Genomic DNA, 27,186 nt, shown 5'->3' on the forward strand with positions numbered 1-27,186 from the left:
TCCTCCCTGAGGGGCGGGACCCAGGTAACGCCGCCGTTCCATTGGGCCACAGACCTGCCCGTCTTCAAAACGATACACTGAAACAAACAAAACACACCCACCCGAGCCGCTGCGAGCGGCGATTGGCTGCCCCAACATTCCAGGAAGAGAACGCCGCGCGTACCTCTCGGAATCCCTCAGCACAATACAACCGGCTTCTGAGCCCCAGCCATTGGCTGGCGCGGCGGCGAGAGCGGCGGCCTCATTGGCTCGCCGCTTTGCCTGGCGTTCTTGGCCACGCCCGTTCCCCGCGATCACGTGGGCAGCCCGTATTCCGAAACGCGTTTACGCCTCTCCTTAAGGAAGAAGAAGGAGAAGGAGTGAGTCCTGCGGGTGCGACGTCTACGCTACCGGCGTAGTGCCCCGCAGTTGGTTGGCAGGGAAGGGCCAGGGGAGGATCGGGTGGGCGGGTGCGGGAGAAAGGCAGGGAGGCGGGCCGGGCTTCTGCCAGCCTCGGAATGGCCCTGGGTGCCAGTGCTTCAGCCGTGGGGCTGAGCGCTTAAAAGTTTCTGGGGGGGCGGGAAGGCCAGGGGAAGAGGTTTCCCCTGTCCCAGGCAGATCTGGATGGGGGGGCCCTTGTCACCATGGAGGGGGTGCTGTACAAGTGGACCAACTATTTGAGCGGTGAGTAGCCCAGTCCTGCCCTGCCCTCTGCTCCCCTCGCCAGGCTGGGAGGGAGCGGCAGACAGCGCGTGCCTTTGTGTGCCAAGGGAAGGGAAGGGGGCAGCACCGCAGGCGCCCCATTCTGACTCTCCCGGTGGGTCTCAGGCATAGGATCCAACTCTTAGGGTCCCTTCACCCCCTACTCAATAAAATATTTGAGGGGGCTGCCCCCATAATAATAATAATAATAATAATAATAATTTATGCCCCGCCCATCTGGCTGAGTTTCCCCAGCCAATCAAGTGTTAAAGACAATACAGCATTAAATATTAAATATTAAAAACTTCCCTAAACAGGGCTGCCTTCAGATGTCTTTTAAAGAGAAGTTAGCTGCTTATTTCCTTCACATCTGAAGGGAGGGCATTCCACAGGGCGGGCGCCACCGAGAAGGCCCTCTGCCTGGTTCCCTGAAACCTCGCTTCTCGCAATGAGGGAACTGCCAGAAGGCCCTCGGCGCTGGATCTCATAAAAAAAGTTGATGGGCATTGTCATTCAAATAGTTCCCATGTGCCGGGTCATGTGATCGAGTCTGCTTATCTGTGCCCCCCCCCCCCAATATTTTATTCAAGTTGACACCTCTGGTCCCAGGCACTGCAATACGCAGGCTCAACCACGAAGGTACCGCATACATCTTTAAGGTGCCTTGAGACTCTTGTGTCATCCCTAAAGAGTTTCAGAGGCGCAGCAAGTGTAGGATCTGCTTCCTTGCCGCCCCCCCAAAAAAACCCATCAAGCAGGGAGTGGCTGCAGGTTAAAGGGCAGCAGAGCGCATGAGAAGAGCAGCAGGCTCAGTCTCTGGCTACAGCTTGGGTTAGACATGGTCTGAGCTGGCAAGGTGATGGGGAAGAGAACTTTGCTTGGGACAGCGAATGCTGCCTCTCAGGAAGAAGGCAGCAGGGGACTAGATGGATGAATATTTTGACTTGGGATGGGTGCAGCATTGTGTGTTTCTGCAAGTCTACACCTGGCACCAGCGTAGCTCCTCTATGTATTTTGGAGGGTAAGAACAGAAAGTTAGAGGACTTTATTGATAACAGAGTGATAAATATGATACACATATATGTATATGTAGTTGATGTTTGTCTTGTTTCTTTCACGTCTGTGTTCAGTGGGCTGTTGTTGTTGCCTTCGTCAATTGACTGAAGTCTGAGTTTCCTGCACAATATATGTGTGTGTCTTAAGAGTGTGCCTGTTCCCTGATTGTGGTGCTCAAAGTGTTGCGAAGCATATCTTCTGTTTGAGAAGTTATCCTTTGGAAGATAAAGTTGTAATACAAATCTGGGTGAGACCGCCAGGTGTAGGGTGGTATATAAATTCAGTAAGTAATAATAATGATGATGATGATGATGATAGCAACAATAGTTTTGATTTAAACCAACTCAGGGGTGGGGAACCATTTCCAACCAGTGAGCAGGATCCTTACCTTCACCATCCCCTGCACACCATTTTGACAGGTGGGTAGGGCCATCCACCTGCCAGTCACCTGACAACACCTTAATGTCACCATTTCCTTTCTCTGAATTATTCCAAACCACATGGGCAGAGGTTCAATGATGTGTAGGCACCCAAGGTCAACTGATTGGCAGTTCCTGCAAACCCCATATATGATGCCAAGTGAAGGACCAGTGGGCATAGCTAAGAGAAAATGGCTTTGTGGACCGAATTAGGCACTTGAGCCAGAGATTCCTCACCGCTGAATAGGTCATATAGAAAAGACATAGAAAAGGCAGCTGTGCCTAAGGATTAACTAAGTATCAGAACTTGACTGATGGACTCTGTCAGCTCACTCACAGAGTTGTTACCTGGGCTTTTAGCTGTGGATTAGCTTTCATTGGGACTAAATAGGCCTAACTCAAATAGTGGTAAATAGACTTTAAAAAAAAATGCTTCAGCCACTTAGCAGCACAATGGTATGCATGTCTACTCAGAAGTAAATCTTACTGGGTATAAAGGGAAAGTATTATAGGATTGCAAAGAAAATATTATAGGATTGCAGCTTTTTACCTGAGGAAGATTCAAATTTCAAACTGTTTCCTGTTTACAGAGCAAAATCTGTAACTAAACAAAACACATAATGCATAAATAATAATAAAACGAAACCCACCAGGCATGCTTAGCAGATTTCAGCGCCTTCAATCCCTTCTGCCCACTCTTAAAACCTAAATAATGTCAGAGAAGTGCCACACTTTCAAATATTTACAAGAATTGCGTCCTCTGCCCTACAAATATTTGCAGAGCAAACCATGGCCGGGTGCATGGAATTATTGGCCGGAGCTCACCGTGAAAGAAATGAGAAAGTGTAACAGTTTGTGTCACTCTTCGTTGTAGAGCAACAAAACTACAAGGATGAATCAGAACGAAGTGTTGCATAAGCACAAAACGACACTTTGGTTTACAAAAGGTACATTTAAATGGAATGGGTGGTCCTCAATGCTGGGGAAATATATTGACCCCTTTTCACAAACTAGAATCCAGATGCTTGACTCGTGAGTGTGAAACGGCATGCTTTGGCTTAATGAGTTCAGAATCTTGCTGCAGTATTTAGCATCTCATTGATATCTGATGACTTGGCGTTGTACAAGGGCGGTAGGAGTTCAGTGATAGGACAAGGAAATTTGTACGGAGATCAAGAACTAGGGCGTGGGCAGGCAACAGATCACAAAAGCGACTTCCTTCCTCCGTCGCTGACGTGCTTCCCAAGTCTTCCTCTCCTGTTCCTGGGCTTTTAGCACATTTATCATTCCTCGGTAGCCATGAGATGTATGAATTTGCTTTCCAGAACAAAACTGCCCTGTTCTGTTAATTGAATTCAGCTATGCTGTCCAGCCCGGCAACAAGCTTCTTTTGGGAGGAGGTACAGAGCAACTGCCCGATTCTATCCATGTTTTTCCCAGAAGTAAACTGCAGAATTCAGTAGGACTCCTTCTCAAGTAAACATACACAGGGCTGTGCCCAAAAAAATGTCCACAAATAAGTTGAGTTTAAGTAGTAAGAGGATCAAAGCCCATTTAAGTAGGCTGCAATCTTTGTGGTAGATTTTGTAGGAGTTGGTTCATAGTAGTTTCGGTGTGATGTGCTTCTAAATGAACATTGCACAGAACTGCACTATTACGCTGGTTGGCCAGGAGCCAGTCAGTTACTTTAGGAGTGCTTAAGTCATTGCCATGCCCAGGTGGGAGGGAATGGATGAGTCTTCCTTGCTAGAGGTGAGGCAGCTGACAATCAGGTTCTTATGTTTGCAGTTCATGGGTGGGGAGATAGGGCCGACCTATGCCACATATCACCTCATACCACATGTCGTTTCTTCCAGTTTTACACTGTGAGTCATGCTCTCTGATGGTGTTTGTTGCTACACCTTTTTAAAAAAACCAAAACCCTACCTGATCTTATGGTGAGAACCATCATAAAGTTTATGTTTTTGATTTGTTAAAAAATCAGTTCAATACAAAAAACAACAACTGAACATAAGCCTACTGGATCAGGCCAATTGCCTATCTAATCTAGCATCCTGTTCTCGTAGTGGCCAACGAGATACCTATGGGAAGCCTGAAAGCAGGATCCGACCACAAGAGTACTTTCCCAACTGATAACTCCCAACAACCAGAATTCAGAAGTAGGGCTGGGCAGCATATATCATCCCAAACCAGACTGAATTCCATGTTGTGATACTGATTTCATAAATTTTGACTTGGCAATGTATCGCGAATCATGATGTGTGTTAGGACTGGGCGATATATTGTCCCAAACCAGTTTGAAGTCCATATCATGATATTCGTTTCGTAATTTTTGACCTGGTGATATATTGCGAATCATGATGTGTGTGTCTGTGCTGTGCAAAAATCACAATGTGAGAAAAACCGTAATGTCAATGCCTCTGCGTACCTCCATCCTTATTTCAGACGTTGCGATATATCAATATATCATGATGTTTGGCTGGTGATATATCACGATGTTGAAAACCAGATACCACCCAGCCATATTCTGATGTGTATTGACTCTGAACTGTGCAGGCAGAGGATAGCCGTGGTAACGAGTAGCTATTGATAGCTTGATCCTCCATGAATTGATTTAATCTTCTTTTATCTTTTTATCTTTAACAATGCTTTCCATCAGTTTCACCAGAACCAGATGTTAAACCAGGCATAGGCAAACTCGGCCCTCCAGATGTTTTTGGGACTACAATTCCCATCATCCCTGACCACTGGTCCTGTTAGCTAGGGATGATGGGAGTTGTAGTCCCAAAATGTCTGGAGGGCTGAGTTTGCCTATGCCTGTGTTAAACTAACCAGCTTGTCATTTCTAGGATTACCCCTGGATTTCTTATTATGCTAAAAATAGAACCCAATTGTTGCCAGCATTTTGATTAACACTGAAAGCTTCCCTGCAGTAGGGTTCTTAAAATTTATGTCAATAAAATGGGTACATTTTGTTAATACAAATTAGGGAGATTTAAAAATATTATTTGGTCTTGAACAGAGCTAATAAGACAATAGCTAGGGCCTGTTTTTGAGCTGGATTTTTAACCCTAATTAATTTTACTCCACACATTTCTTTTAAATCCCCATTTGTGAAATCATTTAGGAATGTATGCAACTTGGTGGCCTTTGCTGGAGAGCTAGCTCGGATTAAATGTGACGTAATAGCATAATATGGCTTTGGGATTAACCCAGTTCGAAGCAAGTTTCCATGTACTAACTCCAGAAATTAATCTGCATCTATATTGGAATTATCTGATAATATTAAATTAGAAGGGTGTGACTTACTTACGCAACCAAGCTTTGCGGTAGATGCAAGTTCAAATACTTGCACTCTCAAAAGTACCATATAATGATCACTCCACATCTGTATATAGCTTTCAGTGGCCTGGTTCTCACAACACAGCAATTTCCCATGACTGCGCAAATGTGGACTGGAACGGGAGCTCCTATGCACGGTGGTTAAAACACATTTTACAGTTTGATACAGAATACTGTAAATTGGCCATGTGCTGGAGGAGCTGTTCTGCCGCTGCAGCAAGACAAAAAAGCATAGTTAAGATTATTTATGATCAGACTCCCAACCGTGAATTAAAGTATTACATTGACTGAAGTGCTATGTATTACTTACACGGTCATTTTTATGCCCCGGAGAGCTCTAAAGCAATTAGCTGCTACTGAACACACTGTTTCATTTCTGTTACCTGAGTTTCCGTGCATATTTATATTGGATTGCTTATTTTTCCCCCCACTGCCCTGCCTCTCCCCCCATCCCATTTTTTTTGTAAATAATTTGTATTAATTTTCAATTACTAAAATCCAATATAAACCACATTTTATCAATCTCAAATTACAATTCAGATTCTCTCACACACACACAAATTATAAAGCCACTTATACATTTTTTGTGGCCTCCCGCGTGCTGGATTTCAAGGTGAAATGATATTATTTCATCCTGCTTCCGAGTCTTAATTAATCCAATTACATTCAGTCTTGATCTTAATTCTTTATCAACAGCTACAGAGTTTTTGATTTCCATTCGTATTAGCACATTTAATTAAAAAAAAAATCTGCAAGAGGCGTTCTGTATCCCATCTATTTCCTGTGTGTGGTGTTTATCTTATCCATGTTGTTGCCTTTCCCATTCATGCCTCTCTTTATTAAAGGACACAGATTGATGAACTGAAGTCTTTCTGGCAAGACCTCCCCCCCCACACACACACACTGGAACTGCAAGAGAGGCTTTGTATATTAGATTTGGTAATAGAAAGCAGAGGTGTTTTTCCAATCGCATCAGGGCAAGTAGCTCTGGGGAAGGTTGACTTGTTTGCCTGTACTCTTGCAAGTCCTTGGCTTTAATGGACGTATTGGCAGATCTGTGCCTGGCTGCAGCTCAGGATTAAATTAGTTTTTTGTGCCTGACATTTCGCCAGATGCTGCAAACAGCTGGTGCTTGTGTGAAACGAGCCAGTTTTGCCCAGGAATGACCCACCTCTTTCTGTGTAGTGAAGGCGAAGTTCTTCCAAAGCATGGCAGTGATGGCCAGCAATGGCCTCCCTCCATTCTTCCAGCAGGTGTGGGCCTTGATTTGTTCTGGAGCTGCTTCATTTTGGCTGTCTTGTTGCCGTGCAGTAGCCGGAGAAGGGGAGCAGAGCATAGGAGCCATTCTGGAATAGACTTTGCAAGAAGAACTGAGCTAAGACATGGGCTGCAATCTCCTAACCCCCTTTCCCTGCGAGTAAGCCCATTGAATTCAGTATGATTTACTCCTAAGGGGACGTGGTTAGGAGTGTGCCGTTCGCTTCCCAGTAGTCAGGTGTGCACTTATGCGATGTGTCTCTTTTTTTTTGTTTGTTTGTTTAAAAAAATGTGTTTGCTGTTAAAGAAACCCAAATTCTGTATATAGGGTGGCTTAGTGTTACGTGCAAACCAGGCCATAGAGTTCCCGCGGCAACTCAGTTAATTCTGCCACAAGTTTGGGTTTTAACAAAACTATACGGACTTGCTGTTTTGTGGGGCTTGTCAGCCTGGGAAGGTTGCCCATCTGGGAGAAGGAAAACTCTGATCCTAAGCCTTCTCTGCCTTGTGGCTACATACTAATTCATTAGAAAGGTTTTGGTAGCAAACCCCAAGGAAAACCCATACCTGTTGCCACGTGGGACATGTTTGAGAGGAGAAAAGGCTAAGGAGTAAACCCTACACAAATCCAGATTGGAGTCCCTAAGACGGTTGGATGGTGTATTGTCCACCTCCTTCCGTCAACTCCTGCAGCCAAGCTGGTGCCAAATGCATTGTTTAGCTTTCCTTTGGTTTTGGTTTTTTTAAAAAAAATTATTTATGCTTTTCAGGTTTATACATTTCACTAATTTTACAGTCATTTTAACGTTTCAAAACTTGACTTCCTTCCCCCTCTTTCTGCAGTTCCTTAAATTTATATTTAATATCTTCTGCATATCCAAATTAACATAATTTGCTCATTTATTCATCTACTTTAAATATTTACTCCTATAAAACAGCAGGTTATTACAATAATCCTGCCCATGTTCTTATCTGTTTACAATTTATCTGTAAATATTCGAGAAACCATTTCCATCCAATAAACCATTCCAAGAATAAGAAATCAAGAAAACTTTTTATAAAAGTTTGTTATCTTGATTTCTTATTCTTCCGGTAAGTTTCACCATTTCTGCATATTTTGTATCCATTCTTCCTTTGCTGGGACTTCTGCTTCTTTCCATTTTGGGGCAAGTAACATTCTTGCCGCTGTAGTAGCATACATGAATAAGTTTCTATACGGTTTAGGTAGTTCTGCCCCTATAATTCCCCAAAGTTCTGCTTTCCTTTGGACCACATCAACCAGGCTGAGAAGGGGAGTCTTGTTGTCTGGGCAGCCCAGGACCTCCAAACACACTGTCCAGACTGGACCCCAGGGAGATGAAACAACGCAGGACGTAGCAGTTACGAATTGCCAGTCTCTGTAGCAGCAGCAGGCGCTGTGATTCTCTGGTGGCTTGACTTCAACCCTGAAGGCTGCAGCCCATTCTCTCTCAAGACAGATGGATGCAAACAACAGTTTTGCAAATACCAACTAAATACCGTATTTTTTGCTCTATAAGACTCACTTTTTCCCTCCTAAAAAGTAAGGGGAAATGTGTGTGCGTCTTATGGAGCGAATGCAGGCTGCACAGCTATCCCAGAAGCCAGAACAGCAAGAGGGATTGCTGCTTTCACTGCGCAGCGATCCCTCTTGCTGTTCTGGCTTCTGAGATTCAGAATATTTTTTTTCTTGTTTTCCTCCTCCCAAAACTAGGTGCGTTTTGTGGTCTGGTGCGTCTTATGGAGCGAAAAATAGGGTACATGTATATTGCATCTGGCTGTGATTAAAAAAGCATGTTTCTTCCCAGGCTGGCAGCCTCGATGGTTCATTCTCGCAGGAGGTGTGCTATCTTACTACGATTCACGGGAAGATGCTTGGAAAGGCTGTAAGGGGAGCATCCAGATGGCAGTTTGTGAAATTCAAGGTAATTAACCTGCAGTGGGACTTCCATTGTGAACTAGAACATGTCAGTTCCATTCAGACATCTACACACAGCCTCATTTGACTGTAAGTAACAAACCTTGGTTTATCAAGCCAAGAAATGCTTGAGGCTTAACACACACACCCCATTTGTGCCACCCTATCTTTCCTTGACACACTACAATGGAATACTTCCTTGCTTAACTAACCAAATGATCCAGGAAACCGTGATTACCTTGAAGAGAACGAGCCAGCACCTGAAACCGTGGTTTGAAGTTGGTTTCAGATCCTGTCTCTCCCCCATCCTCATTGCCATAGTTTGACCTGTTAGACATAACGGGAAACCGTGGTTAGCTGAGCTAGGAAATCTTCAGTTACAACACGCTGAGAACGGAAGAGGGAATTGGCAGCATTCATGGGCACAGAGCTCTTGCACGATGTTGGCTTAGTAAGCTGAGTCAAGTCTAATTCTGTTGATCTTAGTTCATTCTGCAGACAATACGCGGGTAGATTTGATCATCCCTGGAGAACAGTACTTCTATCTGAAAGCCAGAAATGCGGCGGAGAGGCAAAAGTGGCTGATTGCTCTAGGAACTGCCAAGGCCTGCTTGACGGATGTCCGGACACAGAAAGAAAAAGGCAAGCCGTTCTTAGTTGAGACTTCTATCCCCACATTACTTCCCAGCATCCCAGAAAACAACATTGCTTGCTTTGTGTTTCCAGTTTTATTTTCCAGTCAGTAAATATTTAGAACAGTTTGTCTTGTGTTTTGTGGACCTTCCACACCACAGCCTTTGAGGCTCTATTTAGTTCCAACACATTTAGTTTGATTCAGCATTACGTGGGCACAAGAAAGAATTGCTAATTTTATCCGTTCGTTGATTAAATGTTGTACTCCCTCCAAATAACCCACCTATGGGGGGTGGGAATTGTGATAATGGGTATTTATTTACAGCATTGAAAAGTATTTAGTTCAGGCATAGTAATAATAATAATTTATTATTTATACTCCGCCCATCTGGCTGGGTTTCTAGAGCCACTCTGGGCGGCTTCCAGCAAAACACTAAAATACAATAACCTATTAAACATTAAAAGCTTCCCTAAGCAGGGCTGCCTTCAGATGTCTTCTAAAAGTTTGGTAGTTATTTTTCTCTTTGACATCTGGTGGGAGGGCGTTCCACAGGGCGGGCGCCACTACCAAGAAGGTCCTCTGCCTGGTTCCCTGTAACTTGGCTTCTCGCAGCGAGGGAACTGCCAGAAGGCCCTCGGAGCTGGACCTCAGTGTCCGGGCAGAACAATGTTTGCATAGGCAAACTCAGCCCTCCTGATGTTTTGGGACTACAGCCCCCTCATCCCTAGCTAACAGGACCAGTGGTCAGGGATGATGGGAGTTGTAGTCCCAAAAACATCTGGAGGGCCGAGTTTGCCTGTGCCTGTTTTAGCAATTTAGAAGCTTTATAAAGTTATTTCTGGTCACACCTGTTTGACTTACCTGTGTTACTGCTATTAATTCAGAGTTTACAGAAAACACGGACACTTTGAAAACAAAAATGGCAGAACTCCGGCTGTATTGTGACCTCCTTGTTGAGCAAGTGGCTAAAACGAAGGAAGTTGGCATGTCTGGTGTTTCAGCAGCTCAGGTAATGTGGTATCAAATAAAACCTGACCATGTCCAAAGTGCGAGAGAACTTCACATCCCTTCGCTGTAGCATCAATAATATGTTACAGGTGGAGCAGCACTTAATGCCACATCCAAACACCCCCTCAGCTTTTGGCCAGTCTGAAGATGCTGGCCTTTACCTGCTGCTGTTGGGGGTTGGTTGTACTGTATGCTTTTCATTATTTAGAAATTGTTTATTGAGAGTGTTTTTTATGTTCATATCAGTACAACTTGTATGGATCTGCCGTATGTCACTCTGGGTGCATTTATTTGTACTCATTAAATTTATCACTCACCCTTCCAAAGAGGATCTTCAAAACATCTTTAAAAAAATTCCAGTTCAGATGCAGACTGGAAAAGATCAACATTTTGTAGTGTTGTGTTTTTATGTCCTTGTGAACACCCCCCACCCCCGGAATTTTAACTAAATAAATTGTATCAACCTGTGCTGGAAAAGGCAAACGTTAGGAGCCTGGCTTGGGGCAGGCTCGACAGCCTAGAAACCAGGTAGTTCTTGGAAGGTAAAGTCATCTTCCCATTTTGCAGAATGGAATTGATATGGGAGCGCTGTTGAAATCCACCTGCACCACCTTTCTGAAGACCCTTGAAGATTGCATGCACATTGCAAACACAGCCTTCTCTTCGGAGCTGCTTCCGTCTGAATCTCCCAGTGTTTCCAAACCGAACAAGGTAAGCTTAAGCGCAACCTCTGATCCTAAAGTGGCAATCCACCCTTCCCTTGGTTGCGCTATTGTTCAGCACTGCATTCATTTAGCAACTTCGGAACGCATGATTTAACTAGGAGGCTTCTGTGCTGGTTTGCCTGTTTGAGTTGTACCGAATTTTGGAACTTTACAAGTTAAAGCGTACAGTCAAACCTCAGTTGTTGAGCATAATCTGTTCTGGAAGCCCGTTCGGCTTCCGAAATGTTCGGCATCTGAGGCACGGCTTCTCATTGGTTACAGGAGCTTCCTGCACTCAAGCGGAAGCTGCATCGGACATTTGGCTTCCGAAAAATGTTCAAAAACCGGAGCCATTTGGGAACCGAGGTTTGACTATACAATAAATCAAGCTGAAGGTCGAAGACATTTTACAGTATAGTCATTGGTGAAGTGTCAGTAAGAACAATTTGATAATCAGAAGGATTAAACAAGAAAAAAGGAAAACTGACCCCTGAGACCATGAAGAGCAGCATACTACTATATAGAGGGCCGGTTCAAAACATTTTGCTACCTGAGGCAAAAGGACAAGATGGTGCCCTTCCCATTCCATGTATAGAATGGCGATGTGAAGCCTCTTCACACTTGAGGGCAGCAGCTACTTTAGGGGGTTCAGGGCAACCTAGCTTAGGGGACGGAGGAGAGGGGGATGAGGCAGGAAGGCTATCCAGCATTTTCCACATCAGATGATTGCTTCACCTGCCTAATGGAAGGGCCGGCCCTACATGCATAGGTTTGTGTCTTGAATCCTTCCATATTCTTTGGATGTAGCTAAGGAAAGCTGAAGCCGCCAGTGGGAAGTGGCGGTGCCACAAACCTAGCCATCAGAATAGCTGCTGCTGCCTATGAGGAGGAGGGGTGAGGCAGTAGGGACATTGGCACTGTACGGATGCACCTGTGGGGTCAAACAGGCACTTCTGCTGGTATGCCCACACAGTACCAACATCCTTGCCGCTACCTGTTCCCCTCCTGCTAAGGAGCAATGAGTCTGCTGGCCAGATGTGAGGGATTTCACAGTGGCACTCTGAAGGAAAGTAAGTTTGTGAGGTTTAATGATACTAGCATAATCAGTTTTCTTTTTCTTTCCTCCCCACAGCTAATACCTTCCGTCTTATTTAGCCGCGACATATCAGAAAGGTACGGTGCACTTTTTTCTTCATTCACTTGTAGAAATTCTCAGGGTCTGACTCTTTGGGATGAAGCCAATTACGCATCACTGTTAGAAATAACAAAGAGAAGAACCATAAAAGCATGCTGTTGAGGGGTGTGCGTGTGTATGTGTGTTCAATATATAATATACATTCTTTAAGCTGTTCCGAAGGAGCCCATCCTCTAGGTCTCACCACCTGAAATAGGAGGCATATCAATTCAAAGAACCTGATGGATGTCAGTTTATTTATATTGTTAAGGCAGTGCTACTGAACCATTTTAAGTTGTGTTCTCTTATTTTACTAGTCTTGGGTTACCGTATTTTTCGCTCTGTAAGATGCACCAGACCATAAGAAGCATCTAGTTTTTGGAAGAGGAAAACAGGAAAAAATAAATTCTGAATCCCCTGCCTGGGAGAGGCTGCACGCGGCTAAGGTTCCCCCAAGAGCCACACTCCCTTTAAAGAGCGCACAGAGTGTGTGTGCGGCTGCCCTTCTCCCTCCTCAGGGAAAAGCCCCCAAAAGCACACACTCCAAGCAGCTCGTTAAAGGGAGTGCTGAGCAGAGCCTCCCGCCTGCATTCGCTCCATAAGACATAATTTTTAGGAGGGGGAAAGTGCGTCTTATAGAGCGAAAAATACAGTATTTTTTTTTAAAAAAACTGAATATGTACACTTAAAATACATATTAGAGGCTACAGAGCTCCTTTCAAAAAGTAAACCGATTCTGTGACTTCCTGCCCCAATCCTGGGATGCCTTGGGAGAGAAGCCGCATTGCGTTACATCACTCCCAAAGCATTCTGGGAATCGTGACTGGCATGAAGTGGCACAAGGCCGTCTCCGCTGTGTCCTGCCTTCCACACTTCAGAGCGAAACCCACTGAGGTAAGCGTCAACCCCATTCTGGATAGTTCGGAGAAATTATATTGTTCAAAACTGTAATCAGATAATTCTGTTCAAAACAACAAACTTTATTGAACAAACAGGGTTCTTTTCTTTTGTTCCTCCCAGTAAGATGGAATTAAAAAACTGTGAAAACGGATCTCTGTATGCAAACACCAACCTTCATGAGCGATCCCTGATTGATAAACTGACCCCTGACCCCCTGAAAACTGGCAAGATGGACTGCACAAACATGATCAAGGATGATTTGGCAGGTAAATTCATCAGTGGTTATTATTCAGAAGCAATGGTGTTGACTCGTCCACTTTTTGGGTTTTTTACCAGTGTTCCGTCCGTCTAAATGGAGCATATCAATTATTATTGTGATTTAATGCAACAAGTGTGTAATTTGAAACTTCTGTATACTCTTGACGAAAAAGAAATTGAGAAAGCCACTGATGTGGAGGGAGTCATTCTGAAGTCTGTATTATTTCATGTTTGTCCTGCCCTTCTTCTGAGAATCGCAGGGCAGTATAAACAACTCTCTCCCACTCCCCTTTTATTCTCATGAAGCAAAATTACCTATAGGTAAAGTAAGGTTCTGCCAAGAGATACTGATTTTCCCAAGACTGAATGGGGGATTTGAACCCAAGTCTCCCTGTTCTGAGTCTTGAAACTCTAACCACTACACCACACTGGCTATGCATAAATCTAGAGACAGATTTCGGCAAGCTACATCCATCTCAAAAAGTTTTCCCGTTCAGATTCTGTACGGGTGAGAAGCTGCACAGATGAGCAAGCAAGCATGCCTGCAAAACAGGACATTTAACGATACAGAAGATATAAAATCCACCACAGTCTTCCCCCCCCTTTTGTTTACATTCAGAGCCAGGTCACCAAGTTTTGTTTTCTGAAGATGTCTCTCACTTTAAACCCAAGGTGGTGGCAATGACGATGGAGAGGACAAGCTGCTGCCAAAAGAGGACAATCAAGACGACAAATCTTTAAAGCCTGTAGTGGAATCAGCAAAGAGATCAACAGCATTGCAGTCAGAAGAGAAATCAGACAAAGCTTTACCTACTTTTTTCAGCGCTATGAGCATTAGGTAATGCGCCACCTGCATAGCTGTCAACCGTCCCTTATTTGGTGGGAAAGTCCCTTATCCCAGCGCCGTGTCCCGCTGCTGTTCCTTATCGATGATGTCCCTTAAATTTCCTGGGTTTCAAAGGAAGCAGCTCCTCTCCCTCCCTCCCTGCCGGCCAGGGAGGAGGGAGGCGCCAACTGTGTTGCTTGGCTGCATTGCTTACGCAATAAGGAGTCTAAGAATGACTGGGGGGTGGAGCTTGCATGCCTTGTGCCGATCAAATCAGCCGCCTTGCCTGGGGACTCACCTTTGCTCAGTGCTTCCCAGCGGAGAGGTGACGGTGGTTTTCCTTGCTGTATCCCCTTTGCTGGGTTGCTGTGCTGTGAGAAGCACCGCTTGAGGCTTTGTTTGGCTGCTGGCTGGGCTTTCTGCCTTTGGCTCGGAGGGGCTCAGAAGTTGAACATACCTGTGCTAGGAAAATCCCTTATTTTGGCTGCTGATCCCTTATTTTCGAGGCTGCTGGTCCCTTATTTTCAAATCTGTAAGTTGACAGCTATGGCCACCTGGACAGAAATTGCATGGAGATCCTTAAGGAATGGCCCATTAAGGGGGTGAATTTGCTCTACGTTCTCAGTTTTCTGTACAGAAGGAGAGGGCAGGCTTTGGGGACATAGGAAGCTGCCATCTACTGAGTCTGCCCACTGGTCCTTCTAGCTTAGTATTGTCTACAGGAATATTTGGATGTCTGTCACACGGCAACAAATCAATTTTATCTGTTGCAGACAAATATGAATATCTAGGTGAGACAGGAACATGCAAATGCATACATTTCTGGACATGGATATTATTAACTTTATGTTGATCTCTTTTATAAAATGTATGTAATCAAATTCTTGGTCCACCTGAAAAGCACTTTTCCACTCTGTGGGTTTCTCCAGTTGTATCATTTCAGCATTATCCCAGTTGTGAAGACGAATAACATAAATGGCTTTGAAATAGGATTAAAGTGGAATTAGCCCATTACTTCTGACTGCAGTGTGACCTTGGAATTCTTAATGTGCTCTTTGTGTTCTTCCCCAAAGGTTTAGTGATATCAAGCTTTTTGAGGATGGAGGTATACCCACAGAAGAATTCCTACAATCTTGTAATGAAATAGTTCCAGTCTTGGGTATGTGATTGCTTGTTTCCTCCGTGACATATGTTGCACAGTGAATATCTCTGCTTTGCTATTGAAGCTTTTGTGGTTCCATTAAGAATGTAATGATAGAGTGTGGCTTAGTGAGACATCAATGAATCCAGCCTATTTTTACCAAGCTTGTGTGCTCTTCCTTTCACCTCTCTTCCTCCAACCCCTCTCCTCCCCCCTCGTGGTCAGCAACAATAAGTTCAGAAGCTTTTGCCTTTGATAACCAGAGCTTGCCATGTCATTCAGACCCCCTAAAATGCAGTTAATCTTAATTGAGGTTAGTTAGCTTCAGAAAATGTAGTTAATATTAACCACAGTTTACTGGATTTGGGCAACACAACAAGCTGTGGCTAACAAAAACACAAAAAACCTCCAAAGTACTACCCCCAGCTATGTTGGATGAAGATGGTGGGTGGTGGAATGTGTGAACCCAGGAAGAGACTAGTCTTGTTCACATGATAAGTGAAGTGTTCAAATGGAACCATTGTGAACAGAGCAGTGTGTTGTTTGGGCATCCTTGCCCCAAAGAGAGAATAAACCACATGCATACCACCTTGAGTGTCATGATGGAAGAAAGTAGGATGTAAGAACAAAAATAAATAAATAAACAAATCTTATAAATATAACCAGCACAAACCTCTTATTTTACAGTGAATGTACCTGATGGCTTGCCTTTTAAGCTGTCTGGAACTTTGTGCTTGCCTTTGATCCAGTGAAAAGTCATTGAGTTACCCAAATCATCGTCCTAGACAAGAACTTTTGGTTACAAAATGGAGGGGAAGCCCTGCTTTTTAGGGACGCAAATATTCTTGCGTTCTCAACCCAGCTCCTCCTTCAGCTTCTTTCATACCTTTGAATGCTTTCAAGAAAAATCAGAGGTGCTCAATCCTTTCTGCCCTGTTGCCTGTTATCCAGGTTGAGTAGGTGGAGCTAAAGCTGACCTTTGAGGTCTTGAAAACTCATCTTCTTTCTCCTAGACAAACTTGGGCCCACAGTCTTTGCTCCCGTTAAAATGGATTTTGAAGGGAACATCAAGGTAATTGCTTAACATTCAGTTCTTAATGATAAGTACTGTATTTTAAAAATAAAAAAAGATGCTGAAATAATCTTGCAGGTGCTGTTCAGAAAAGAGAAGGGAAGTCACTCTTTGCATGGTTCTTTATGTGCTTCTTCAGACATGGGCGCAACCAGGATTTATATTGGGGGAGGGACTGGACACCTCCTGTCGTCATCCTTTGTCTGGTTCTGTCTAGCAGATTCGGAACGAAATCTCTCAACAACAGTTGTTTTCAATTACTTTCTTCTGACCCCAAGTGCTCAGAAAAATCTCAAAACATTTCAGATATTCTGATCATGTCTACTTTTAGTTAAGTATTTTTATTTATTTACTTGATTTAGGGAACAGCTACCCCCCCCCCTCTGCACCCCCTGGCTATGCCCATGCTTCTGAACCATGAGTTCATAAACATTCTTCCATGAGTTGTTAGGCCTTGCTTACCCTCCACCATTTGCCATGGTGAGATGCCTTGCAGCTGAGTATTTGAATCCAAGAGCCACATTGTTTAGGGTGGACCGTGTGGCTCTTTTCCAGATGTTACTTTCCCCAAGAAACCATTTAATTGGACCAACCTATGTGGTTCCTAGGGGACGCGGGTGGTGCTGTGGGTTAAACCACAGAGCCCACAGAGCCTAGGACTTGCCAATCAGAAGGTCGGCGGTTCGAATCCCCGCGACGGGGTGAGCTCCCATTGCTCGGTCCCTGCTCCTGCCAACCTAGCAGTTTGAAAGCACGTCAAAGTGCAAGTAGACAAATAGGTACCGCTCCGGCGGGAAGGTAAACGGTGTTTCTGTGCGCTGCTCTGGTTCGCCAGAAGCGGCTTAGTCATGCTGGCCACATGACCCGGAAGCTGTACGCCGGCTCCCTCGGTCAATAAAGTGAGATGAGCACCGCAACCCCAGAGTCGGTCACGACTGGACCTAATGGTCAGGGGTCCCTTTACCTTTACCTGGCAAGTGTCTTCTGTTCCTTCCCTGTCGGATGCCCCTCACTATATAATTTCTGGGTATGGGCCTGCCAGAAATACTGAACACCAAAGTGTGTGATCTGGTTCTCTCTCCTGTCTAGAAAGTAAATCAGAAATATGTTACCAACAAAGAGGAGTTTACCACTCTTCAGAAAATTGTCCTACACGAACTGAGCTCTGAAGAGGCAGCACTTAGAAACTCTGCCACGCAGGCCCTCCTCTGGCTGAAAAGGTAGGTTGTCTATTTTTTGGGACCTGGGTGAGGCTGGTTGCACTGCTAACCAAGATCCATTTTGGGCCAAAACCAAATATCCAGCTTCTAGAAGAATGCAAAGGGCACATTTAATGATCTCCGGTGACAGTAAACATGGTCTGGGGCCTACCTCCTGTGGACTCCCTTTCCTTCGTCTGGCTAGTGAATTCTCCACCCTCGGTGAACTGAAAGAGGCTCAGTACAGGTGTTAGATATAAATAGAAATTACACCAATTGTTCAGAGGTTCTCTCAGCCTGCCTTCAAGCATATCGAGGCTGCTTGCAGACAGAGGGGTAGGTGGGTTTCTCCATTTGGAATTGATCATGTCTCTTTTCCTGTAAACTACAAACAGAATTTGTAACTGCACTTGATCTTAGCCCAAAGGCCAAGAAGCCCTAATGGTGGCCAAGAGAATGATACTGAGGAATTGGAAGAATAAAGATAGGATACCCTTTAACCAGTGGGTTGACAGTATGACCACACTCACAGCTTATGAATGGACTACTCGCAGGCGTAGACTTGGTTTGGATAAATATGACAACATTTGGAATTAGTTTATACAGGACGTAGCAGGCTATTAATATCTGCATATGTATTAGGCTAGTAACATAATGGCAATTTATATAAGAATGTATGGTAGTATACTACATTGTACGTACGTGTCTGTGTGTATTTCTCCACACATTCTTGTTCTTTTTTCTCTCCCCACTTTTTTTCTTTGTATCAATTTATTTCTTTATAATTGAAATTCTTCCAATAAAATAATAACACACACACACCACAATTGCAACTGACTTTTCACACTATTGCGGATGCTACACTTTTTCGGTATCTCCATTCTGCTGTACAGTCATACCTTGGATTCTGAACGCCTCGTGACTCGGACGTTTTGGCTCCCAAACGCCACAAACCCGGAAGTGACTGTTCCGCTTTGCGAACGTTCTTTGGAACCCAAACGTCCGACGCAACTTCCGTGACTTCCAATTCGCTGCAGGAACTTCCTGCAGCCAATCGGAAGCTGCACCTTGGTATCTGAACGTTTTGGAAGTTGAACGGACCTCCGGAACGGATTCCATTTGACTTCCGAGGTACCACTGTCCTATATCCACACCTGTGGGTGTGACATAGCTCCTGTGGCTGGAGAAGGTGTGATTCACCTGAACAGCCGTTTGAAGCTTAGCATACTTTATAACCTTTGCAGTGGCAGCTTCTCTTTTCTTTTCTTTATTAGCACAACACCCATTAAAGATTATCCATTAAAGATATTTTTAAAAAATAAATGTTTAATAAACCCTTTCTGGTCACTGCCTTTTGAGCAACAGTGTTCACACCGGCAACCAGAATGAGGTTTCTCCCCCTACCTAATATCCCACTGTCCATATTTTCTGTAAAAAACTGTATTTTAAAGTAACAATTTCGAGTGACAGTATGTGCTCTAACTTCGTCCCCTTGTTCCAAACAGGGGTTTAAAATTTCTGAAGGAGTTTTTGAAAGAGCTAAAGAATGGAGAGAAGAATATTCAAACAGCATTGAGTAAGTGCAGAACATTTTGCGGAAAACTATGGAACTCCACATTTTCGAGGGTGGCAGAGGGGAAACTGGCTTAATTCACTCACATCATCACATGCACTGAGCGAGAGCGGTGTTTATAATGAAAATCATACTTGGAAATTAAGCATGTTTGCTTTAAGAAGGAATGTTTGTTCGATTTATTATTTTGCCAAACCCCTGAGACAGCCTCAAAAACTTGTCCTCTGCGCAGCATCTTACAAAATGTTTAACCCCCCGCCCCCCTTTCTGTCGAATTACAGATAATGCTTATGGCAAAACGTTACGACAATACCACGGCTGGGTTGTCCGAGGAGTTTTTGCGGTGAGTGAGCTTTTTTTAGTTAACGGTGATCATAAGAGTAGATTACTTTAAACTCAGTTATTTTACAGATCGTATACACACACTCTGGATATATTCATGTATTGCAATGAACTGGTTTTCTGATCTTTACATCTGACTGCTAGCTAGTTTGCACAGACACTGTGAGCCAGCAGAGGCTTGGACTCAAACTCCAATCAGCCCTTGCCATTGGTCAGAGATGATGGGAGTTGTAGTCACAGGTCCCCCTCCCCTGCTGTCAGCAGTAATGCCATTGACTTATCTCTGGTACTTCAATAGCTTACCAAGAATAAAGTTGTTTTATGGGCAGGAGGCTGGCTACTCAGTGATAGAATCATAGAATTATAGTTGGAAGAGACCCTGAGGATTCCTGCCATGCAGGAATATGCAGCTGTCCCATACAGGGATTGAACCTGCAACCTTGACATTATCAACACCACACTCTAACCAACTGAGCCATCCAAAAGTGGTGCCGAGTCATTTCTCTAACTGACCAGCTGTGAGTGTGGTATTTCCTCACCAAGCATGACAGAAAAGCATATATATTTCAGGGAATGGAGGACAGAATTCTTTTCTTCCTTCCCTCTCTTCCTTATTCATGCCTACACAGGAATAAGCCCTATTTAATTCATTGTGGCTTCCTCCTGAGTACCGTATTTTTCGCTCTATAGGACGCACTTTTCCCCCTCCAAAAATAAAGGGGAAATGTGTGTGCATCCTATAGAGCGAATGCAGGCTGAGCGGCTAAGCCCAAAGCCAGAACAGGGAGACGGAGCGCTGCGGAGGGCTCTGTCTCACTCTTCTGGCTTGGGGACGGCTGCGCGCAAAGCCTCTGCAAGGCAGCGGGGCGCTGCGCTCCAAAGGCTTCAGGGATCTTTGAGGCTGGCAGTGGGGGAAAGCAGCGCTTCCCCCCACTGCCAGCCCCACAAGCTCGGGTGAATGCACCTTGAATGCACCTTGTTTTAGAGGGGGAGAACAAGAAAAAAAAATTTTCCTGTTCTCCCCCTCCTATGGTCCGGTGCGTCCTATAGAGCAAAAAATACGGTAAATGGATCTGAGTTGGCAGCCCCCTCTGCTGTTTAATGTGAGAAGCGATGCTGGGACTCTGCACAAGCCAGTTGTGGTTGCGTTGTTTTGGGATTTGGATAAAAATTGGGATTTTGGCGTGTGTTGCTGTTACTCTTTTTCAGTATAAGAATGCAACATACTTACCTGTGGGTTGGCTCTCGAGCAGAATCACGGGTGCATGGGGATTTGGAAGTAGTAGCACAGAACATTTATATATTGCTACATTTATATCCCACCTTTCCTCCAAAAAGCTCAAGGCAGTGTACATGGTTCTCACCCTTCCCATCTATCCTCACAACAGCCCTGTGGGGTAGGCTAGGGCTCCCTCCAGACATGCTTTTTACTGCGCATTTATGATGACTTGCGCCCATAGGAGCAGTCATACGCAAGCCCACTTTTAGTACTGTTTGTAGTGAAGCTGCATATGGGTGTATCCTGCAACTTTTCAAAGTGTTGGTGTTGACTTTTAAAGCTCTAAATGGCCTTGGCCATGTATACCTGAAGGAGAGTCTCCACCCCTGTAATTTAGCCCGGACACTGAGGTCCAGCTCCGAGGGCCTTCTGACAGTTCCCTCACTGTGAGAAGTGAAGTTACAGGGAACCAGGCAGAGGGCCTTCTCGGTAGGGGCACCCGCCCTGTGGAACACCCTCCCATCAGATGCCAAGGAGATAAGTAACTATGCAACTTTTAGAAGACATCTGAAGGCTGCCCTGTATAGGGAAGTTTTAAATGTTTGATATTTTATTATGTTTTTATATTCCACTGGAAGCCGCCCAGAGTAGCTCGGGCAACCCACTCAGATGGGCAGGGTACAAATACTAATACTAATACTACTACTACTAATAATAATAATAATATACCACAAATATTCAGCTTTATTTTTGTTCTGCTTTTGTTGAACTAGAACCCCTCCCGACAGCAGTAGCATGGTAGCAATGGGGAGGCGTCACAGGACCAACTAATAAAGCGGAATAAATCCGCCACCAATGCTCTACAGTCCTACCTCGGAAGTCGAACCGAATCCGTTCTGCAAGTCTGTTTAACTTCCAGAACGTTCCAGAACCAAGTTGTGGCTTCTGATTGGCTGCAGGAAGCTCCTGCAGCCAATCAGAAGCCACAGAAACTGTTATGTACTGAAGTTCTCACCCTGGGCCAGCAGGGGGATACTGTAGATAGTTATGCAAATGAAGGATCGAAAGTGACGTACAGTGATTGGATAGTTTTAGAAAGCTGCTACCGTAACGTTGTTCCTGAGCTCTATATAAGCAGGCTGACTGAGCCCTTCAGTCAGTTCTGTTCTGGCCTCTGAATAAACAAGAGCTGTTTGAAGAATCGCTGTGTCGTCTGATATGTTCACCCACAACTTAACAGAAACCCCATCAGACGTTTGGGTCCCAAAGAATGTTCGCAAACCGGTTTGCGGCGTTGGGGAGCCAAAACGTTCGACTTGCAAGGCGTTCGACTTCCGAGGTACTTATTTTGTTGCAGAATGCAACCGCAATAAAACACCTGTCTGGAGGGATCCATAGTCTCTTGTTCCACCATACACATTTGTTAGGTCTTCATTATTTTGCAGGACTCTTTGCTGCCTTTCAAAGAGTCACGCCCACCTAAAAGTTTGCTTATCTCCCGCTGCACCCTTCCCAGTCTTTGTGCACAATAGTTAAAATCACAAGACACCATGTGGATCTCCTTCGCTTCTGTTCCTTGCAGCTCGCGCTAAGGGCATCTCCGACTTACGCAGACTTTGTGGCTGCGCTCTCTCTCGGAGAGTGCGAGAACCAGGAAGAAGCTTTTTACAACGGAATGCAAAGGGACCTCGACATCTACCTACCGGCCATGGAGAATCAGCTCTGCATCTTGGACGCACTGTATGACGAACACGGGCTGGAGTCGGACGAAGTGGTGTGATTGCCAGCCCCACGCGGTGCCTCGCAAATTCAGGGATTGTGTCCGCTAACATAGCTTTTTATCCCCAGAAAGCTCTTCTGTTTCTTTGTGTTTTTCCATGCTTGGGAAGGGACTCGAAGCTTCCTTTTTTATACACTTTTATTACTATTTACTATTATTATTTGAATGCTTGCTCGTGTTTAAACGCAAAGGTGCTATACATTCAGGCGAGATTGTGACTGTCCTGATGACAGCTGGATCTCGCAGTGTTTGCTGTGTGGCAGGCCATACATGGCGGTGGTTCCAAGAGCCGTAGCCGCGGCGTTTGGTACCGTTGGGCTGAATAGTTCAGAGCTTTTCCTTACCGGCGAAACGACCGCAGGTCGAATCAACAAAAGCAATAGTAGCGTTCAGTCTCGTGGCTGTAAAACGTAGCCAGGATTTGCAAAGCCACACTTCCCATTTTAGTGCAAGTCTTCCTTGCAGGTTAAATCATACCCAGAACCCAGGGTGTTACCAGGTCACAAGTAACCACCTGCTTTCATCATGTTGAAGCAATTGGCTGCATCCCTCCACATCAGTTGAAACGAAGAATCTGCCCCATGCTCACATACCATGGTGACAGATGACTGCTGACCTCTTAAGGCTGTCAACGTGCTTCCATTGCTTCCAAGCTGATGTTCTCGTGCTAAGCCAGAAGCACTGGGAAATTCCTCATGCCACAACGATCATGTATCTTGCACACTGCCTGCCTCTGCTCCAACAGAAGGTGGAGGGAATGGAAGAATGCACCACTTTGCTCCAGCACCCCCTGGTTGCAGCTGCTTTCTAACTTCCGGGTTCACTTGCTTTTGGAATCGGTAGAACTCTTTGCGAGTTACGATTGCAGCTTTTGCAGCCTGTGCTTAAGAGGCCTATTTGAAACCAAATCATAAGCATTCCGTGTCTGTATTTGAATCATTCTCAACTCTGGATTGCAAAAAGGCTGGATTTGGAGCAGAATCTGTGGAATGGTGAATCAATCCATAAACAACTGTCTTCTTCAGAGTAATTGGAAGCCTTTTTTTTTTAAGGTCCAGATGTAATTTTAGAATACATGAGCTTTTCCACTGCTAATGTTTGGGTTTTTTTAAAAAAAATTACTAGGTTTGTCTAATCAGAGTTCAGGGTGAACAGCTTTCCTTATGATTATATATAGAATTCACCTCTGGTATATGAAAGCTGGTATATGAAATGTGTATTTATATAGGCACTAGTAGTGTTATTGGAATTACTTCTGAGTTCTTACAGACAAGGGAATTCAAAATGTTACATGATACCTGGGCAGGAACAAATAGTGTGTCGTGTCCCCCAGACTTAAGGGCTACATATCAATATATTGCCAAAACCAGTCTTTGGCTCAGTGTTCCCCCTCCCAGAAAACTGCCACTGCAGTTTCTCTGTTTGTCCCTTCTGTTGGTTCTTCACATTCCCCTGGTTCTTCTGTCTCATTCTTCTTCCTCCCTGTGTGTCGCATTCTCCCCACACGCAAAATGGAACCTTTGTTTTCTTGAAATCCTTTGGGGTCATTGGTCTCATGTGGAGGATCATGGAGGCCTCGGGGTGAATTGTTCTGTAGGAGATGATTACTCAGGCTGTCAGGAGCCAACAGATAACTGGCCTGAAAGCTTATTGTGTGGTCTGTAACCGTACGGGAAAGAGATTTGTGTGGCCAGTCATGTCATGTCCCCTGATTTCAAAGATATTCAGAAGAAGTGATAATGCTGAGCCTAAAATACATATTTGGAGGCTGCAGTGACAATCTCACAAAGTTACAGGTAGCACTTGTTCAATTGGTACCTCATGGTACCTTAGAGTACCAGTCTTAGAGCTTCCAGTCATCTGAATACACCCTCAATGTCTCTAGGTAAAAACTAGTATGGATAGACTAAAGAGAAATTAGGTTGCAAAATCATGAAGGAACCAGTTCCAGTACCCTCAAACACTTTCCACAATGGGATTCCCATAGAACAAGTCTTTTTTTTAAAAAAATCACATTATAATTGAAACATACCTATGGACCTCTGTTGCCTTTAGGGTTGAAACAGGGGATCACTGGGTCAGCATTTTAAAAGAAAGCTTTAAATGAATTAAAGCACAAAATTAGGTACTTGAATTTAGACACCACAATATCTGCTTGGGCTATAAAATTTCAAATAATCTGGAATCTGGAAAATTCAGGGAAATTGTACTGTTGGGCACAAATGCTACCATTAATACAGCCCTGCTTTTAGTCACTGGCACAGAAGTCAACAGGATTACTCCAAACACAGTCATATTTCATCTGCAACTTTTCATCCATGTGGAGCATATAATCTCCTGTTTATTCATTTACTGCATTTATACCCTGACTTTCTGATAAATACCCAAGGTGGTGAGTAGGGTCATAAATGTGTGATTCAGTAGAGCAGACTTTCTACACCTTGGGTCCTCAGATGATGTTGGACTACAACTCCCATCATTCATAGCCAACATGGCCAGCAGTTCAGGGATGATGGGAGCTGTAGTTTAATAACATCTGGGGACCCAAGGTTAAGAAAGGCGGCAATAGAGAAACGTTCAGCCAATAGCCCTATTTTTATTTTGAACTTCTGGTGCTCACAATGTATCATTTCCCATCATTTATTTAGATGTCTGTTGTCTTGAATATTTGTTGATAAGATAGTTTATTCTCATTGCAACTTAAGAAATTTCAGTGAGGCCATATTTGGGGCAGAGGAACCCAACTTTGCATTTCTCTGTTTGAATGCACAGCACCTAGATCTTTGAGGCACTTTATAAATGTTGTTGTTGACATTCTGGGCGAGGGAATTTCTCACTTGTGCCATCATCGTACCTAAATCCCCTCTGCAGCAATGCAATAATTTCAAGGAAAGATTCCCTAATCCTCTAAATTCACTTTGTGCATTGGATGTTATTTTAGATAAGTCATAACATTTGAGCTGTAGCAGAGGGCATGTTTCCAGTTATCTCTTCATCATTCCCAAGAGAAAATCCAAGATGGAGGATCTTTTGCTATTTGTTTATAGACCAAATGACCAAACCGAATTAGGTAGATTAAGAGGACCTGTGCAGAGATGATCATGTGATGTTTCCCCCATGTACTCTGCTCTCATTGCCTCTCTTATATTCACCATTCTCACCACTTCCAGTAGTTTGACAAGTGGTAAATTTCAAGTTGAAAGCTAGGCACAAAACCCTTCCCCTGTGGGTCAAGATTAACTTCTTTGTTTGTTTGTTTTTGGCATTAAGTGGCACCCAGACTGCATCTGCTTACGCCAACAGCTGCCCATCATTTTATAGTAAGCACTTGTGCCAACAGCATTTTATTTTGCTTGTTTCCATTTTGTCATTGTTTCCTCAGAACATCGCCTTATCTTCAGCTCCCCCCTTGAGCAGGTGGTCTTCCTCGAATGGTCAGTTTCTCTCTTCCAACAAACACACAAAGAGATATTCTGAAAAGTAGCGTTGTTGTTGTTTTTTTGTAGTGTCGGGCCTCTAGAATGGCTATTTTGTTTGTCAAATGACGTTGCCTAGCAGTTGGCGGTATGGAAGCCATTTTGTATATAGACACTGCAAATAAACACAGCCGTCTGCCTAGCGGACAAAATGGCTGCTTCTCTTAACTCTGCTAAGTGTGAGCATTTTAGAGGATAGCTGGAGTGTTTTGAGGTTTAAAAGAATAATGAGGTGTCCCTTTCAGCTGAACTACAAGCACGCTTCAAGTGACAACTACGTGGTTAACATGTGTCACTGACTTGTGTCACATGAGCAACAGTGAATTGCAATTAGCTGCTGCAGTATGACATGTCCTGGTTCATTTCTGTCATCTGATTCCCTTTTTTTAAAAAACTGGCTGGTAGATACATATTCTCAGGGATTTGAGCAGCAAGGGCAAAAACCCAGTCGTCTTTAAAGACGATTGTTCATGTAAATAATGTTGTAGACCAGTTGAGACCTTCTGCAAAGTGCATTTCTATTCTAAACTGTATGAACGGTGGACTTTTGCACCAGACGTAAGAAGCTTCCAAAACTGTACTGCGTGTGAACTGCTGTCGGCATGTTTGACTTGCACTCTGTATATCTTTGTAAAGTAGAGTACATGCCTGTTGTGTTTGAATGAAGGACAAAAGGTTTTACTAGAGTTACCCCCACCCCACAGGAGTCCCCAGTATGTGCTGTGTTGATTTGGATATTTTGTAATGTTTCCTTTTGAAAACACAGGGAGTTACCAAAAGGCAGCCTGAAGGGCGTAGTGGCATATATCATCACATTCTCATGATTTGTTACACTGAAATGGCAAAGGTTTTGAGGCTGGCTATACTGATGGATCACAGCAAGGGTCTTGTTCTTAAAAGAAATATTCCTTTAATATATATATATCAGAGAATAACTTATCCTAGTAGAAGTCATGGTAGGAAAACTATACAATTCTATTTATTATTGCCACTCCCTTCATTTGAACATGTTGCATGGCTTGGGAAATGGTCAACACTTATGCAATTACTAGGCATTGGGGTACAATCCAGAGATTTTTTATATATATAAAAAACAACAACACATGGGCTTTTCCCCATTGACCACACCGACGTGTGGAATGCACTCCGCAATGCTTTGATGATGACAATAAAACTTCCTTTGATTTTA

General features: G+C 44.1%; 1 protein-coding gene across 3 annotated transcripts; it reads left to right on the top strand.

Annotated features, from left to right (window-relative positions):
• Nucleotides 1-490: 490 nt before the first annotated feature.
• PLEKHA8 (pleckstrin homology domain containing A8) lies at nt 491-27,186 on the top strand. 3 transcript variants are annotated; one of them, XM_028750143.2, is made up of 14 exons: nt 491-663; nt 8,582-8,698; nt 9,178-9,333; nt 10,210-10,334; nt 10,901-11,044; nt 12,170-12,210; nt 13,232-13,377; nt 14,042-14,207; nt 15,269-15,354; nt 16,350-16,408; nt 17,498-17,628; nt 19,113-19,183; nt 19,462-19,523; nt 22,324-27,186. In XM_028750143.2, exons 1-14 carry the CDS (start codon nt 624-626, stop codon nt 22,519-22,521), a joined length of 1,542 nt encoding a protein of 513 aa, XP_028605976.2. In that variant the 5' UTR covers nt 491-623; the 3' UTR covers nt 22,522-27,186. The 3 variants fall into 3 exon arrangements, with proteins under 3 accessions (XP_028605976.2, XP_077793173.1, XP_077793174.1); XM_077937048.1 differs by lacking the exon at nt 491-663 and adding an exon at nt 1,530-1,702; XM_077937047.1 differs by lacking the exons at nt 491-663; nt 19,113-19,183; nt 22,324-27,186 and adding an exon at nt 1,524-1,702.

The sequence above is a fragment of the Podarcis muralis genome, chromosome 12, assembly GCF_964188315.1.
Source record: "Podarcis muralis chromosome 12, rPodMur119.hap1.1, whole genome shotgun sequence".
NCBI classification, from domain to species: domain Eukaryota; kingdom Metazoa; phylum Chordata; class Lepidosauria; order Squamata; family Lacertidae; genus Podarcis; species Podarcis muralis.

Bases quoted from the DNA above. Each gene is read 5' to 3' on its own strand.
- PLEKHA8 (XM_077937048.1), top strand. From the start codon at position 1,612: ATGAATATTTTGACTTGGGATGGGTGCAGCATTGTGTGTTTCTGCAAG. The intron at 17,629-19,112 runs GTAGGTTGTCTA...TGTTCCAAACAG, and splicing joins GCCCTCCTCTGGCTGAAAAG to GGGTTTAAAATTTCTGAAGG. The intron at 19,184-19,461 runs GTAAGTGCAGAA...GTCGAATTACAG, and splicing joins GAATATTCAAACAGCATTGA to ATAATGCTTATGGCAAAACG.